The following is an 18,500-nucleotide window of genomic DNA, read 5'->3' as shown; positions in this document are numbered from 1 at the left end:
GTTCCTGCTCTTCCACTGACTCAGTGTGTAACCTTGGGTGAAGCAGGTCTTTGCCACAATTTCCATACCTCTGAAATGGGGACAATGCTTCCTTACCTTTGTAGAGTGCTTTGAGATCTGTGGTTGAAAAATGCCAAGTGTTGCAATCTAGGACTCAGCTACTTACCAGATATGAAGTGCCCTGATGGACTGGAAAAGACTGGCATGTTTTCAGTACTTTTTAAACACAGACCAATGAAAGATCCTACTGAACATTAATACAACTTGCATTTATGAAGCATGAAATTAGCAGCAGCGAATGTCTCGCAAGGTCATGTGCCTTTGGCAGCTGCTCTGTGATGAGAATGCCTTTCTGAGCTAACCGGATGGCTGATTTTCCTTGTCAGCAAAAACAAAACATATTTGTAATTCATACGTTTCCTGAGCTGTGGCCAGGGGTATTGCAAATATTGTTGAGGTTTTGAAAAGCTGCAGCGTCTCATGTGGCACCTCTGGGAAGGTAGGAAAGGCCAGCAGCGTAATGTGAGCCTTTGCAGGGCTTGCCGAATGAAAATATAAATCCTAGCAGGGAGAGCAGACTTAAAATGAGCAGCGTCCTGCAACTCACTTTGGGACACTGTAAAAATATCAGATTCAGTGGCTTACCTTTTAGCTTTAATTAAAGGACAGTCCAAAATCAACAGAAAGCATTGCTGTGGTTTTGTTGTAGCAGCTCCAAGGAAGGCCAAGGGGAAGCCCTCTAGACTCAGAGTAACATTCTGCGTTGGTTTGAGCCCTTCTGTATCAATATCCCTTCATTCAAACCTGGTACCCAGTGGGTGATTGGCCATGGTAGAGTCAAGTTTCTACAAAAGGAGCTTTGAGTATCCCAGCTAGACCCAAGGATGTTATTCACAAAGGCATTTCTGGATCTTCATCCGTGGCTGCTTGTGCAGCAAGCTGACCTGTAAGGCTAAACCTTACTGAGTTTGACAAACTATGGTCGCGCTGGCTTGAGGGGCGGTAGCTTGGGAATCTAAGCCTCAGGCTGGCAATTCCAAGATTCCCCCTGGAACTGCAGTTTCAACTCTTGTTTCAGCTCCTCATTCTTTCATGGCACATGTACAGTGAGGGCTGTGCTGATTGGGAGTGAGACCTTAACCCCCTGTGTCCACGCCCCACAGGCAGGACGCTAATTCATGGGAGAGGAATGGTTTGTCCTACTGTCTTAGCCCAAATGGCCCCTACTGTTACATCTCCCCATGCTGTTATGCAGCATGCTGTGCCCACCCCAGAGCTGCATGCGTTTCTCTGGCACACGCGTCTAGTTTGCAAAGTGTTTACCCTTCCTGAGGGATGAAGGGCTCAGGCTGCTGTAGAAGTCAAATGTTAAGAAATGGACACAGTATTTTAGTGACTGACCTTTGTCAGAAGGCAACTGGAAGGTGGGCCATAAACTCTGCTCCCAGTCAGTCAGTGCCTGGGTACTGTGGGGTGTTTGCATGTGTGCTGTCACTGGTACCTACAGACAGACACACACACACCCTACTTCCCTTCCCCTCCCTTCCCTTCTGTTGTGGGGAGGGATATAAGTTGCACTCTTGATATGTACGGCTCCAAGGCTTTTTGTGGCGTCATTAAGCCTCAAACTGGGCTAATTCCCGCTACAGCTTTGTAGCGTTCTGTTAACACTACTATCTCGCTCCCCCCCACACACACAACTCTGATGAAGGGTCTCCAGGGTTTCAGCAGCTCTGCAGGGATGTGTGCTTTCTAGCATGGGCTAGGGCGTCATTCAGAGACTCCTATGGGGTATGAGAAAGCAGGGTACATTGCCAACTCGGGGTAAGGCAGGAATGACTTAGCCTAATTTGTGGTATTGGTTAGAGACTGTCCAAGACATAAGTGATAGCGTGAAGGCCCTTTTTCTAGTACTCAAGCCAAAATTGAGCCCTGACGTTTGTAGGTGCGGTACTTGATGGGAATGCATTACACCTGCTTACACCAGAGGTGCATTTGACACTCATTCCTGTTTGTAGGCAGGAATCCAGAGGTAATGGATTGAATCTTGAGTCTAAATCTCCTTGGAAACTCTTCTCTGCTGTGCTTAGTCATCTTACTTTGTCCCCATAGTTTTTTTTTTTAAAAGCGGTTGCTTCTCAGCAGTCCTTGTTAACTTTCCCCCAGTGGAGAGGTCATCCCTCTATTGGAATTAACTTAGTAACCACTTGGGAGACCCAGCTCTTCATTCTTACTGCTCTGTAAATGCTATGCTAAACTCTGCTACCGAAACTTTGCCGTAAGGAACCTTTTAGTGTTACAGACATCTCCTGGGGACTGAGATTCACCTGGTGAACATAAGCAGCTTTGGTATGCTGTAAACATACCCTATGGTTATAGCTCTGGGCAGTAGTTTTGTCACTGAAAACTTCAAGATAAGTCCTAGGCTGATCAAAGAAAATTCCCAAATCAGACAGACAGCAGGATAAAGTTATTTCCTCTCCATTAGTGACTTAGGAGAATGTTAAACATCATCTATGAGGCATAAACATATTTCAATCAGCAGGTCCAGATAACTTCACCCCAGAGTCCTAAAAGAGTTGGCTGAGGAGATTTTTCTGGGCTGTTTATTTTAGATTTTTAATAAACATTGCAATATCAGGGAAATTCCAAAAGATTGAGAGAATACTAATGTTCTGGCAGTATTCAAAAAGGGCAAGCACGAAGACCCAGGTCAGGCCAATTAACCTGGTATCCAAAATAATGTAAAAGTTGATATGGAATTGAATTAAAGGATAGGAATATAATTAATGCGAGTCAGCAGGCTTTCATGGGAAATAGATCTTGTCAAACAAACCTGATTTAATTCTTTGAGATTATCAAATTTATCAAATTTGGTTGATAAAGATTACTGCGTAGATGATAATACATTTAGGCTTTTGTAAGGCGTTTGATGTGGTACTGCATGCTATTCTGATTAATAAATTAGCACTATAGAATATCAATGAAGCGCACATTAGATTAAGAACTGACTGACAGATCTCATAAACCAGCGGTCAGCGATGAATCATTGAGAAGGTGTGTTTCTAGTGGGATTCCTCAGGCACCGGTACTAGGCTTGACACTATTCAATGTTTTTATCAATGATCTAGCAGTAAATATCCAATTGCTTTCGATAAAATTTTCAGCTGACAGAAAGATTGGCAAATACAGATGAGGAGAGGGAAGTTATACAGAGATATCTGGATTGGTCGGTAAACTGGACCCATTCAAGCAAAGTGTGTTTTAATACAGCCAAATGCAAAGTCAAGGAATGAGGGCCAGACCTGCGGAATGGGCGAGTGTATCCCAGAAAGCAGTGACTCGGAAAAGGGTTTCTGGGTCAGAGTGGACAAGCACTGAACAGGAGTTCCCAGTGCAAGGCTCTGGCCAAAAGGGCTGGTGCTATCCATGAGTGTATAAACAGGGGAGTAGCTCTGGGGATGTGATTTTATCTCTGTATCTGGCACTGATGAGACCGATACTGGAACGCTGCACACAATTGTGATCACATTTTAAAAAAGATGTTGAAAAAATTGGAGAGGGTGCAGAGAACCGTTTCAAAAAGGAATCAACGGCTGAAGAAAAAGCCTTGCCATAAGAGACTTCGAGGTCAGTCTGTCTAGCTGATCACAAAGAAGATTGAAAGATGACTTGATGACAGCATTTAAATGCCTTCCTGGGTGCCAAAGGGCTCGTTAACCCAGTAGAGAAAGGCCTAAGGAAGCTGCAGCCAGACCAATGCAAAATGGGAATTAGGCACAAATTTTTAACAGTGAGGGTGATTTTACTATGGGAACAAACTACCAAGGGAAGTGATGGTTTCTGCATCTCTGGGTGTCTTCCAGTGAACAGTGGATACCTTTCCGGAGGGTAAGCTTTAGCCAAATGCAAGTTGTTTGGTAGAACACAAGCATAACTGGGTGAAATTGAATAGCCTGCGATATGAGCAGATCAGGCTAGGTGATCCTGTCCTGTCCTGTCTGGCCTTAAAATCTGTGAATCCATGAATATAGTTAAAATATAAAAGCTGACAAGCCGGGTTTTCTTCTTTTCAAAAAGAAAAGAATTCATTTGAGATCCAAACCCCACAACAGGTGAACTCTGCAGACGTGCAGCAGTCTGAGCATTGCACGTGAGTTTCTGGTCTTCGAAAAGAATATTGTATGTTCCTAAATTGGATCCCATTCTCTATCCAGGCACTTCTGTAGTTGACTGTGAACGTGCTGCAGATGTGCAGTTGGCTGGTGAACACCATGCAAAAACAAGTGGTTGCCAGGATCACATTGCACATGGCCACAGTTTCCAAAATTTAGCATGCAAACTGCTGAGACACCTTGGTCCTGGCAGGGCTCGGAGACAGCCAGATCTGCTCATCGCAGCCCTTCAGACAGGGACGGCACAGTCTCTGCAACTAAAATAAAACCACTGCAAGTCCTTTTAAGTTAGGAATCAGGGGGCGAAACAACAGGCTTGGTTCCGGCTCTGCCTGCTCCATGTGGATGCAAGGTAAGGTGGCATGCAGACGTGGCACTCACTGCTTCATAGAGAGGAATGAGATGAAAATAGGGTGAATTACCTCTGAATGGCACAAGAAGAGATTCACCAGCAGCTTCTTATCATAGCAACCAGTGATTGATACCATCAGAATACCGGTTCTAGGAACCTGCAGTGTCTTCCAGCTGTTATCATTAATGCAGGAGCGTGTACCTATTTCAGGGTTTCTCCTACGGGATTGAATGCCTCCAGCATCTCACGTGTGCAATGGATTGTAAAGGGAATCGTGACACAGTGAGGCTGCAGCTTCCTTTCATATAATTGTGATGGAGGATTGAATCTGAGCAATCAAAGCAGGCCGTGGCCTTCTGTCCTTTTCCCAGGAGCTATGGAGGGGCTTCATGCAAAAGTCACATGCAGATGTAAAACCCCTTCAAGATTTACAGCCCTTCTGGCCTGGCCTGTGGTGTGGGTGTCTGTTTCTAAAGATCTCTGTGCTTTAAAGATCATAGCTGCATTTCCGTAGGCACTACGAAATTCATCTTATTACACCTTGGGCTCTTCATTCTCAAAGCATTTTACAAACATTAATCTTTGCAGATGCCTGGGAGGCAGACAAGCATTCTCATCCCCGTGGTACAGGTTGGGACACTGAGGCGGAGGGAAGTGATTGTGTCAGGGACGGGATTAGAACCTGCAAGCTCCTGGCTCCCAGTCCAGTGCTCAGACCAAGACTCTGTCACCACGTTAAGGTCTCCAGTGCATAACATGAAAAGGGCTTAAACTAGTCCATTGCATTAGCAACAGTGTCGGTGCCTCAGTTAAGGTTTGGCTCGGCAAAGAAAAGGCGCGATCTTGATGTCGTTCATTTTCTCAGGCATTGGTTCAGACTGGGTTCTGGTCTCCTGGTTACTCCCTAGGGTCTGGCCTACTCTGACGTCCTGACTGAGGGCGTGTTTATACGTGCAGCTGGGGTTGCAATTCTCAGCTTGAGGAGATAAACTCACACTAGCTCTCGCCAAGCTACCGTGCTAAAAATAGAAGGTAGCCATGGCAGCATGAGCAATGGGATGGGTTAGCCACCACAAGTACGTGCCCATCAGAGACCCTAGGTACGTACTCGAGCCAGCTAGCTCATCCCGCAGCTCGTGCCGCTGCAACTCCACACATCCGGATAGCATGAGTATGTCTCCTCCAGCTGGGAATCACGCTTCCGCTTCCAAGTGTAGACGTACTCTGCAGCAGACTCTCGTTGAAGCTGATGGGAGTTTGTCTGAGTTAAGGACCTTGGCGTTTGGCCCTTGGGGATTTAAGGTGAGGAGAAAAACATCTTCTGTCCAGAGACTGGTCCCTTTCTGTGTTCAACTCCAAAGTCTTGCTTTATAGATGGGAGCTTCCCTTTGAACTGTTCACCTGCTCTGGAGATGCAGTCTTGGAGGTGAGAGATCATTGAGTGTGCACAGCAGTCACTGATCCCCTCTGACCAGGCTAGAAAGACACACTGGGTCCCTGCAGTGAGACACTTTCCCCTGACTTTCCTTTTCTTAAAGGCCTCCAGGGGATAGTCTGCTTTTGTGAACGCCTTTTCTCACCAGGCTGGGTTTGTATCTCTCAGTTCGCAGCCCTCTGGGGGAGGAAAACCCCTAAAGCAACAACTGCCTAAAGTCCTTCCCCAGGGCAGCTGGGGGCGTGTAGCGGGAATGTTTGGTTTCATGCTTGGTAATTGCTTTGGAAGAACAGGAGCAGAGTTGAGATAACCGGGAAGGCGATTTTCCTGCAAGGGGGAAAGGAAAAATAACAAAAATCCTTTTTTCTTCTCTCTGCCTATAATGACTTTTCTTTCTTTCATCTGTTCTTCTCTTTTTCTCCATCCATATATCTTGCATGATCTTTAACATGTAACCTTTGTTGACCCTGTTTCTGCTGCCACTCCAGAGGGAACACTGGAGAGGAAGAGGAAAAGAGGTGTGTCTGTCCGCATTACTTTGTTGCATTTTTACAGTAGCATTGACTCGCTTCAGGTCCAAACTTTGCCACCATGGTAAAATGTCACGGGTGCAGGTTGGGCTCAGAAATGCCACCTGCTCCAATGAGAAATGGGCACAAATTCAGATCTGGCTCTACCTGCAGGAGATGGGGACCGGGCTAGCAGTGAGACTAAAAGAAAACTGTCTGGAAACAATTATATGCAGAATCCTCAGATGTGGTAGATTTTAAAACAAAATTTAATCACAGGCCACTGCATTGGGGTGTCTCGGTAATGAACTAGGTCCGTGATGGATAGAGTTGATGGTTTGTACTTCTGTTCTCTTGTGCCATTTCATACACTGGCAACTGTGTGATGCTCCAGTTTCATGGGCAGTTTTTGGACACAAACTGAGTCTCCTAGCATAGACGGGGAATGTCATTCTATCCTCTCTTCCTTATTTTATTTTTTCCTTTGCTACTGACTCTGTGAAATGGCGTGGTCTGGTGAGCGTGGCTTTTTTCGCGTTCAGTTCCTGATGCCTGTGCGGTTCTGAATCAAGGTATATTCGATCCCCTGCCTTAGTGCGTTTCCAACACTGCTGTTGCTTTGAGGTTGTGAAGATGTTTTGCTGGTTTGAAATCTTGCCTTTTTATTTATTTTATTTTTTCTTTAAATCGTGACTTATGGGGTTTTTTTGTGTTTTATTTTTTAAAGTGCCCATGAGGGGAAGCTAGCAAGTTGCACTGAGAGTTATGTTGTTGAGCTTTACAAGTTCAAGAAACAATCTACTGGAGATCAGAGTCAAGAACAGACTGGAATTTGGGGCTGGGGAGAGATTCTTTGATTTAAAAAGAAATTTTAGATCTTGATGTCTGATCCTGGAACAAATCGTTTTAAGTGACAACAAAAAAAGCCTACCTGAAAAAAAGACTATTTGGAGTTCATAGATAAGTTCTTGAAAGCGCAGCTAGTGTCTGTTAGGGGAAGGAAATCGACTCGATTTGTGTAAGCAGAGCACTGCTCAGATTAGTTGCCTATTGTGAAATTTACCCGTGCACAGGCCGAGATTAAATGGGACTTTACTGATGCACAGGGCCTTGTACATCTTATCTGCATGCAGAGTGGGGTGAACTTCAACCCTCGTACATCACAAATCACACTGCTGACCAGAATTGGACATGCACCTGCTGAGACCTGGAGTTCTCAGTAGTCCAACATCCTGAGCTTGCTGGTGCATTTCCCTGCTGAGGAGCTAGAATATTCGAAGCTCATTTTGCAGAAATATCCTTTCCCTAGTACATTTTAAATAATATAGTCAAATCTCTAATCTACATGCCCTTCTAATAGGGATTAAGTGAAGAAACAAATGGATCTTTACAGTGGCCTTTTGTGCCAGTATAAAGATCCATGTACTTAAGCAGAGACATATTTTTTCCTTTGCAAACATGTTATTCCTAACCCTAGACCTAGAAGTATCATGAATCTCCCTTGGTCACTTTGATCTTGTTTTCTCTCAGCAAGAATATACGAGGAGGGCAGAAAAACCTAAATACGCTTCCTCTGTAACTGGGACAATGAGATCTGTCAAATTTTGCTTCCAGCGTTCAAAGCACCTTGCTGATTTTCTTTTCTGCCCACCCCCTGGCAGCCTTCAGATTTAGGTGCATATTTTGGTTGCTATCGTGAACCTGACCCTGACAGACTTTGTGCTTTTAAACATACACCTAAACATTCTAGTATGGCACAGAATTTGGCCACACAAACTCCACTGAAGCAGCTAAATCCCTTGCAGTTTATAGGCCCAATCTTGCAAAGCTGTCTCACAAGAAGTGAACATGTGAGGAAGGGCTTGCTGGATTGGGCCCTACCTGGAAGCAGGCTGAGATAACTATGGCTATTCACCAGTCCTAGCAGGAATCGACACTTGTTCTAGTTAGGGCGACCCAGTGGAATTTGCTGAAAAGATACCCAAGTGCCACCATCTATTTCCAATTGAAGCAGCACCTCCAATTCCAGGTAGGGTGCAGGAGAGTTAAATGTGCGGTGGACGTTTGTGCTGTTCCTTTTATTCTCCTTTTGTCTCTCCTCTGTTATTTCTTCTTCCTGTTCCTTTTTCCTTCCCTTTTCTTGTTCCTCTTCTGAGCCTTGTATGTAACCCCCCACCGGACTTCTGTTCAGTGGAGGGCTGTCTGAAACCCTGACCTCCGGGCTTCCCCATATGCATGTATTACATGAGTGTAATGAACATACCTAGAATGACTCGTGTCCTGGGATGATCGTGGCTTTGTGAAAGACCTACTTGTAAAACATCTGTATGGGGAGCCCCACAACCTCCTACTGTTGGGTTAGTTTTGAATGCACACAGTAATCTTTCACGGCAATATGTGAGCGGGAGCATACAAAAACGGTGCTGGCTATGACCGAAGTACAATAGGCTGATTTGTATTTGATCAAACATGTCTAGATGGACTTGCACCTAGCTCCTGGGAATAATGTCACGTTCTCCAGTAATGAAATGCTCGGCAAGAACACAAATGCTGTGTGTATTCTAGGTAATTGCATCTGGCAATCCACTCAGTTTTTCTCTGCGCTTCTCACTAAGGAGAGAAGGGAGTGGATGCAGACTTGTTGGGTAAAGAGCTCAAAATACAGTCCAAAAGGTGCTGATCCACCAGTGCTGTTGGTATCATCCCCCATGGCGCTTGCACTTCAAAGGAATATGCATCCGATGAAGTGAGCTGTAGCCCACGAAAGCTTATGCTCAAATAAATTGGTTAGTCTCTAAGGTGCCACAAGTCCTCCTGTTCTTTTTGCGGATACAGACTAACACGGCGGCTACTCTGAAACCTGTCATTATTTCAAGGCTTTGTCAGTTCCCCCAAATGGGACCCCAATTCAACACACGTAGATTGTTTTAAAGCTTTACTATTTTGAAGTTGCCAGAGACGAACTGAGACTGCATCATCTAGCTCAAAATATTCCTCGGCGAAGGCGGGCTACATGGCTAGCGTTGCATACTGAGCCCTCGGTAATCCTCACGGGGAGGGCTCTTGCGTCTCATTTCAAACGCCCTCGAATCAAACTCCATTGATTTGTCAGCTCCCTTCTATCTGATGATTGCCGGTCCACAAAGCCTGTCGGACCTCGCCCGCAGTGGCCCGGTGTGACATGCCGTGCAGCCTGATCTGGAGTGCAGGGCGCAGCATCGTAAGCGAGGTAGTTGCCCAGCTGAGTCGTGTGACTGCTGCCCATGGAAAAAGAGGCATAATCAATGCCTTTTCCCTTGTTTATTTTTTTGTTATCCAGGAGTCCAGATCTCTCTGCATCTTGTTTTTTGGGGGGGAAGTGGGGGGAACCTTGACTGAGTCCTGCTCTAAGCCCCTGTCTGTACCACAGCAGCACAGCCATGGCACTGGAGTGTAGACGCTTCCTGCGTCCATAGAAGGGGTTTTTTCCAGCAGTGTAGTTAATCGACCTTCGCAAGGGGTGGTAGCAACACCAGCAACGGGGGCGAAGGCAAACTAGCTCTGACGCACAGGGCGTGACATTTTTCACAGCCCCGAGCCATGTAGCTGAGTGGATCTAATTTTTAGACACCGACCCGGCCTAAACACAGATATTACACCAAATTAACTGAATCCATGAAACCCCCCGCCCCCTTTAAACTAGCGCAGGCTTGAATGTAGACCAGGCCTGAGATGTGGGTGAATACTTTACCTTCGTGGCTCCTGCTTTCAGGGACTGCAGCTCCCAGACGGTAAACCCCCAGCACCCACCCCCTTTCCAGTAACAGTGGCATTAAAGGCAGATTTCAGAGCTGTGTGCTGATGTGTCCCTCCTCTCAAGCTCACCCTTTTGCCATCGGTGTAGGGACTCGCTTTCATGTACAATAAAGCAAGGTCGTGCAGATTTCCCTCTCAACTGCAGTAAATACCTACAGTATCTGCCGACTCCAGCTTAGGGGAGGGTTCAGCCGTTTGCCCAAAAGAGAGAGAGCAGGGCAAGGAGGCAGGTGTTCTGCACCTGTAATCTCCTCCAAGCTGCTGTGATCTATTCTTCATCTTCATCGGCTCCTCAGTTCCTACAAGGGTCTCGGCAGCCCGCAGGGTTTGGATGGATGTGAGGGTGGGGAGGGAAGGCTGCATGGTGACTTCCCGCTATAAGATCTCTTCCTGTGGTTGCAGGGAAAAGTGGTGTCACATGACCCAGGAGGAGCGTGACGACAGCCTGCGGTTTAACGAGAACATCACTTTTGGGCAGCTTGGGTAAGGCACACGCTAATTGACTGATAACGCCTGCATCTGGGTGGCTAGAAGGAGCCTGTCCATTGTCGTCATGGGAAAAATCTCAATAAAAATGGATGGGAGCAGAGCTGCGAAGCTTGGATCGGGGCCCGAGCATTCAGGTTCAGGGCTTTGGGTCGGGTCTCTTTCTGATAATGAAGACCGGAAATTCAGTCTACCCGAGGGGATGAACAGACAGACGCCAAAGTGAAGGGGTTGCTGGGCTATTGGTGTTTCCTTCCTTGATTAAACAGCTTCGGTGGTGGAGCCGAATGCTCTCGCTCCTGTATTGAGACTGTCCATTCATGGAAAACACTGTAGTGGTTTTTTTAAAATCTATATAAAGATACTCAGAACCAGGATTCTAGTGTCCAGGGTTTTCCAGCCCCTCTTCCTCATGTCTACTCCCTCCTAAGAGCAAACACGAGGATTCTCCAGCCTTGATAGAAAGAAATCCACTAAGTTCCTCTCGCCCGTGGCTCGGGCTAGGATTGGAAGAACCCTCCCCTTTGCCCTTGTCGCTCTTGTCAGGTGGGGGCTGAAATGGGGGGTTAGCTTAATGGCTGCGGTGGGTGGGGGAAAGGAGGAGAGTTCAACAGACACCCCCAGATTGGTGGAGAAGGCGAGAGGCTCTTTGCAGCCATCAGGGGGTGTACGCTGGACTCTAGAGCAGGGGGTTTCACCTGTTCCAGACCAGGACCCTTGCCCTGTGTAGCAATACGGGGAGGGCAGGGTATGCCCAACCCCTATCCCCCCGCAACTCCTGTTCCAACCCCTGGACTGTACGGGTGTCCGATCACAACACCACTGCCTTTCGGGGAGTCCCAGAGCTGAGTTCTGCGGTTGGGGCCGGCCCTGCTGGCTAATGTTGGGGAGTGGTGCAGTCCTGCTGGGGTTTCCCGTGAGAGAAGGGTCGGGGACTCTTTGCAGTGCCCATGCCATGTGTCTCGCCTCTTCCCCAGCACCTTCACTCACAACATGTTGGCGTTTGGCCTGAGCAAGAAGCTCTGCAACGACTTCCTGAAGAAGCAGGCCGTGATCGGCAACCTGGATGAAGGTAGGGCAGGCACGGGGGCTGTGCGCGGGAGCCCAGCTCCACCTCCTGGAAGGAAGGGAACGTGGCTGGTGGGGAGGAGGTGGGGAAGTAGTTGAATTCCAAGATGGCTTCCATTCCCAGCACTGGCTCCTCCTACTTTATGGCAAACTCCAAATATTTCACCGTATTTTCACTGACGCTTTCTGAAATGCTTGGCACGTTTCTTAATGTACCGGATGGGTCCGATTCGGAGTGCAGCTCCATTGGAGTCAATGGGGCCAGACCCCCAGATGGGGTCAATTGCTATAGCGCTAGTGAAGTGAATGGCCCCAGATTCCCTGCTGGTATGAACTGCTGCAGTTTCGTTGGAGTAAATAGGGCCAGATCCACAGCTGGTGCAAAGGGGCACGTTGCTGTTGATTTCAATGGGGTTGGAGCCCCAGTTGGGGTCTATTAATGTAGCTCAGGGCGATTACAGTGGAGAGATGCCACTTCACACCAGCTCCCAATCTAGCTGTGTGGATCATTGGTTTGTTTACAGTTCAAGACTCACGTGGGGGAACTCCCCATCCAGTAGTTTCTAAACCAAATAAAAAACAAAAATGTTGCTACCTTGCTGGTTGTGTCACTGCCTTGATTTTTTTAAAGAGCCCCCAGAGCCCTTAGAACAGAATCTGCCCCACATGTGCGACCCACTCTCCCTCTCCTTTCATCTTATCAGAACGATAAACCCTGGCGTCACAAACGCATTTTTCTCTTTGCATTGCAGAGCAAAACAAGCTGCTTAGTGATCACATTGAGCAAATGGCTGCCGAATAGCCATCTGGCCTGTGTCCGGCGTTCGGAGCGAGGCGGAGAGGCGCGGCAGTGGGTGTGGGTGCGGAGTGGGAGGACTCCTCCGAGACCACCCGCAACTGAAGATGGGCTACGTAAAACCACCGCAATAAACCTGCATGATTGTCAGCAAACCTTAGCGCTGTGCCGTGCAGCCCGTAGAAATAGGAGCTCAACAAAAGCAGCCCTTTTCAGATGCTCCGTCATCCCAGAGCCCCGTCACATTGTCCGAGTCGAATATTCCAAGAGGTGTTTTTGTCTGTAAAATGGAGTAACTGCTCAAGATCCCTGTGTGTTTATGTGGGCTCGGGGGAAGGGCAGGATTGCTGTATCCCAGGCTCCAAGGAGGTGCCTTGCACTGGCCATGCTGCTGAAAACTGTTTCCTGATGTGACTGCTGCAGTAGCCAACAGCGGATGAGATCAAAAGATACTGTAGGCAGGGTGGGGGGTTGGGTGTAAAGGGAGGGAATAAAATGGTAGCACTATGGGCTTGTTACTTTAAAAGGTTGGTACCCAGTGGCTAATCCAGGTGAAAACAGGACTTTAAGGCCCCCAGCTCCGAGATCAAGAGCTGTGTCCTCCTTGTGGTGCGTTGTGCATTGAAAGTTTATCCACGACAGCTGCACCATGCCTTTTGCTCTGGCAGATTAGCAGCTGCTGCAATAGGAACCAGCCTTGAGATCAGAGCAATCTGTCCCATCTTCTGGTTTGACCTGCCGTTCTGCAGTGAGATGGGCTGATGCCCTTGCAGTTTGTACAGCCCTTCCAAAAGGAAACGTTGATTGCTTCTGTTATTGGGGCTAGAGAGGGAGAGAATTCTTTAGTGACAAAATCTGGGCAGATGGGACCACTCTGGTAAAGGGTAGGAGACTGATCTCGGAGCCGCTGCAGCATCTTTGATGTCGGTAGTCTGATTTTGTGTCAAGGTGCATTTCATTGTCTATCTGAAAACGTCCCTCTTGGTCTGGGTGATAAGCAGGCATACAGAAACTCATGCAGATGTCTCTGCTGCAGTCAGAGAAATGCAGCATCTGGCTAGCCAGCCCCCTCCTTTAATACGAAGATTCTTCCAAGGTGACCCTTTGAGAACTTTACTGTATTTGCTTCAAAGGAACGCGGGTGACGTTTGTACATCTCAGTGTGAGGGCAAATAAAGGAACTTCCTTAGTACGCTGGATAGACTGGTGGCAGCCTTGTTCGGGGGAAGCTGTAGTGGTCCGTCAGCTGGAGAGAGGAGGAGAGGGGTTGCTTTGCTTGGTTTCTGTTGGTAGAGATGGTAAAGCTGTAGCAGGACGACCTTCTCCCTTCTGCCTTTCCTCTTGCAGATTTTAAATTCTGAAAATCCTCCAGGTGGCGCCTTCCCACTGGGAGCTGCTCAGCAATGGCAGCTACCCTCTTCCCCAGAGCTTCACCCCATATCAGTTTGCTTGGTGGAGCTGGGGAGTGTAGTTCAAGGCTGGGACATGGAAATATATGGGATGTGAGAGTCTGGCCCCCAGGTCTGGGAGGAACTCTGGGGCAGGAGGCAACCCAAAAATGATTGGAGCATGGCGTGTCCTTGTGACTTTCCCTAATACAAAAGAAACCCGGGTTAATTTTCCTGCTAACCACCGCCTCCAGCCACCGGTCTTCCAGACGTACCAAACCAGACTGCTGCATGTCTGTCTGTCTACTTTTAAATAACACATCCCGTTCAGGTACAACCTGCACGCCTCCGGGGTGCGAGTGAGTCACTCGGCCTCTGGGCTTTCTCAGTGCCATGATACAGATTGCGCTGTTCTTGTTCCAAGTGGAAACGAAATATTAATCTTATTTTCCCACAAATCTAATCATCCTCGGTTCTCCTTCCTGACCCCTCCCGTACCAATCAGCTTCATGAGCCATCCTGAAATGGCCTTGTGTAAATACTCATTTTATTCCTGGCCTTGAGTGACTCCAGCCTCCCTGGATATATTGTAATCAGTAGAGCAGAGTACAGACTTTCATTTCTTTCTGGGTCCCTTGTTACCAGTGTGGCATGCAGTGTGTGTCAGTGAATCTTGGGTGTCAAGTGTTGAGAGAGGGATGGAGTGACTAGAATTATCTAGGTATAATACCAGTGACTTTAAAAGAGGTCACAGACTTTACTATATAAACTTTTTTTTTTTTTTTTGGTCGGGGCAGATGGCTAGATAAAAATGGGAAACTTGTAGCAAAACTCAGGGACTTTAGAGATCAATGCTGGAATTTCGTCTAGAAAAGCGTTATGCAAGGGAAATGGGTTTGCTTCTCCCTTGGGAAAATAAGGCACGTCGGAAGCCCGTGTTAAAGGCTGTGGAGCACGGCACAGAGACATGCAAAAGTCAGGCAAGCTGTGAGCCCCGTCACATGCTCTGTGGCTGTCAAATAAGAATTTACAGCCTAGCACACGCTAATTTCCAATAGAAATCGTGCAGTTGTCTACTCCAGAAAATGAAATGCTGCTTGTGTTGTGGTGTTCAGGTGACTATCTTGCTGGTTGTGTTCAATGCTTCGTCTCTCTTCAAAAGTATTACCTTCGCTGACTTCTGTGTTTACATGAGCCTGCGTTTCAAGGGATGTTTGTCCAGGGCTGCTCTGTGCCATCAGTTACGTACTGTAAGATTCATAGTGTTGCAGGTTTGTTTTATTGCAGCCGCTTGATTTGTTGGCCCTGCAGTGTTACTTCCTGAATCTATAGATTGGTATTTAACATCGTGAGTAACCTCTCTGCGAATATTCCCAGTCATGTTGAGATTTTTAAATGTGCTGTGTGATTATTCCTAGCCCCCAAAGCAAGCCAGTAATCCTAGACTGATGCTCGGGAAATGAAAAAACGTCCTACATAGATGTTTGTAAAAGTGCTAAAGTCTCCTTGGAGTGTCGGAAGCAGCGGCATTCGATGTTGGGTATGTGACCAAATATTGTGTTCGTGAGCTCTGGGGTGGGCGATCCTGTTCCTGCAGATTGCAAATGCAGTCGATCTGCCTCTTCCGATCCATGCCAGTTTTGATGTGTCCATGTTGTCGTTAGTTACTTACTACTAAGACTTGCTGTTCGTCATGGTGTTAATAGGAGAAGTCCATGCTTCGGTCCTGGGTTAAAAGGCAGAAACCACGACTAAGTGCAAATGAGAGAGATCCCAGAGCAGTCTAAGGAGAACGTGCTTTAGGGTTTTTTTTTTTTTTGCAATATTAAGTGGGAACAGCTGAGTAGCACAAGACAGTAAAAACCTCTGTGTTCCCTACACCTCCCAGAGTCACCTCTCTTTGCCCATGCTATCTAGCTAATGCCCTTGACACCCACAGCCCAGTTGCCAAGTGCACTCGCCCACTGTCACAATCCCCTACCTCAGCCTTTCAGGTCAGAGCTGCTTCGTGCCAAGTACACCTCCGGGGAATACAGGGTCCTGATCACTGCTCTCTTGTGGGGCTCCTGAGACTCCCCTCCCCTGTGGAATGCGGGAGAACTGGGGCAGTCAGCTTCCCAATAACCCCTCTCTCTCGGAGACACCCTAGGAGGAGGTAAGAGGGGAGTCATGCCAGCCTTGTAGGGTCCTTGTCCCCACTTGGAAAAGAGGCAGACACCCCCAATCCAGCAGCCGTCCATGACAGATGGCCAGCCTGACTCATGGGGCTGTATCTCCTCTCCTGTGGCTGTCCAGCATATGGACGCAAAGGTCAGTTCCTTGCTTGCTGTTGGATTGGGAGTGGACACCTCTGCTCCAGGATCTCCAGAGTGCTCTGCTGGAAGAGAGGCTTGGTTCCCTACTGAAGTTAAGTTAGGAGACCATTGTCTGCGGACCAGCTAGCTGGTTTGGAGAGAGATCTTGAGTCCACTAGCCAGGGCCACCGACGCACTCAAGCCATATGCAAAACTTTAAGCATGTGACTAGACCTACTGACATCACGTGATTAAAGTTGCACACATATGTACAAAAGCACTTGACTGGCTCAGAGCCCCCAGACCCAATAACCTTTCCCATCCGTTGTTTTAGTTTATGAACTTTATCCCCTTTCTTCTTCAAAGCTGTGTCTTGGGGGGTAACCTCCTGCCCCTCAGCACCATGCAAGGTCATGGAGCGATGAGGATTTTAATGTCGCGAGACTCATCTCCATAGCAAGGAGCTGCTGAGTCAAACCCTCCCCGTGATTACCGGCCTTGGGAACTGCAGCACCTGTTTAAAAAACCAAACAAACTGTGACAGCCTTAAGGCTTCAGAAATGAGCTTTTCCTTCCCCATGTGCCCCAACGCTACCCTCCAGATCCAAGTAGAAATGAGTTGACTTTGGTGTGTGTCAGTGTCTCTGGCATAGGCTGAGTCTTGCGTTTCTGAGCCAGAGTAAGTGCAGTGATGAGTGGGGGATGGGGCTGTGGTGAGACCCATTCTAAAATCCCCTCTGTGCCGCATGGAGAAAGGGCTTTGGCAACGTCAGTTTCAGGTTTGAGCTGCCCAAGCCGTGGAGGTTGGTTTTAGATTTCACCCTGGAGATGCAGTAGAAGAGATGAAGGCCCACTAGCCTATCAGGGAAAGTAGCCCCCAGCCGAGATGACCAGCATCCCAAGACAGCACTCAGCCTGGGAGAGGGAGTTTGACCAAATGGCCTGTTTTTCCCCTTTGAGATCTCTTGAGACACATGAGGAATGATTGCAGACCTCCGAGGTGGAATGAGAAGGGTTCCAATCTGTGCAAATACGCTGCGGTTGAACCCCTCGTTCTGAAGTGTGTAGCATGGCCAAGCATCTCAATTGTACACATTACTTCTGGTACCTAACCCCCGGGCGGACTCCTTTGGGATGTGCTTATCCGTAATTGTGCTGATGTGTTACTGAACTTGGGGCAAAGCCAGGCCAAAGAGAACTGGAGCACGCATGCTGCTCCATCCTGGTGCCCAAAGGGGATGAATTTGAAGGTTGCATCACCTAACTGAAATTCAGTGATTGTGTCGCTTTCCCAAGGATTGCTGGTATGGGATGTATTAGCCTAGAATTGTATTGTTTGGGGAAAAATCACTGCTATAGGAATGTAGCCTGCACTTAGAATTTTATTCTGCTTATTGGTGGGTTGATGGACATAGGGGCAGCTCCAGCAGTTGGCTGGTAGCTGATGGTCATCAAAGTGTAGCGTACAGTATGTCTGATCTCAATCTGTCTGTCTCTCTTTTTTTCTTTCCTGAATTCTGCTGTTTTCTTCCAACACTAGGAAAGTTTAGCAGTGAAAACATGTTGTTTGCACGTGTATTTTTTCTAAAAAATATAAAATTAAAAAAAATTGTATGCAAATGCAAAGAAAATGTTTAAATGTATTGCCCCACATTACAGAATGTTTGCTTCCATTGGGGTTCCAAATGCTGTATTTTACTCTTTATATAAATATAATTATATATATATTTGGTCTGAGTTTGACTTTGACACTGTATTTAACGTTGTTACTGCCATATCATGGGCTGGGGGTGATTGTTAGACAATTGATGTGTTGTACTGGGATCATGTGACTTGATTTCCCAAGGGATCTTGGTTTAAGGATTTGTTTGAGACTATTTTAAGCCTGAAGACCGAGGGGGTTAAATTATGCATTCCTGTTTTGGACTGTGGTGAGGGATTAGAATAAATGGTCTTTAAACCCCCCTTCCCCCCACTCCCAATCAACTTTTACATTGAGCACATCACTGTATATTAAGCACGGTGAGCGTTTTGGGTTTTGTAGCAACGTCAGTGCGTGCAGAAGCAATGTCCCCATCCTCCCCACCTTTTCCCCATCTGATTATTTGCAGTATTTCCCCCCATCTCATTCCATTCAGTCATCCTCCTCGCTCCTCCTTGTGCTCACCTGCTTTTTACAAACGATAATGTTGTTGCACCTTT

At 47.3% G+C, this 18,500-nt stretch overlaps 1 protein-coding gene across 2 annotated transcripts in view; it reads left to right on the top strand.

Annotated features, from left to right (window-relative positions):
• The window catches only part of KIAA0513 (KIAA0513 ortholog), a 92,235-nt gene extending 74,212 nt beyond the window's left edge, over positions 1-18,023 (top strand). For both annotated transcript variants that reach the window (XM_077830910.1, XM_077830911.1), the window contains exons 10-12: positions 10,669-10,749; positions 11,730-11,824; positions 12,573-18,023. In XM_077830910.1, coding sequence (XP_077687036.1) covers positions 10,669-10,749; positions 11,730-11,824; positions 12,573-12,622 — 226 coding nt within the window. In that variant the 3' untranslated portion in view covers positions 12,623-18,023. The remainder of the gene's footprint in view (positions 1-10,668; positions 10,750-11,729; positions 11,825-12,572) is intronic.
• Positions 18,024-18,500: the final 477 nt, after the last annotated feature.

Source organism: Eretmochelys imbricata, chromosome 12, assembly GCF_965152235.1.
Source record: "Eretmochelys imbricata isolate rEreImb1 chromosome 12, rEreImb1.hap1, whole genome shotgun sequence".
NCBI classification, from domain to species: Eukaryota; Metazoa; Chordata; order Testudines; family Cheloniidae; genus Eretmochelys; species Eretmochelys imbricata.
The sequence above is the reverse complement of the archived record's forward strand: the minus strand, read 5'-3'. Positions and strand labels throughout refer to the sequence as shown.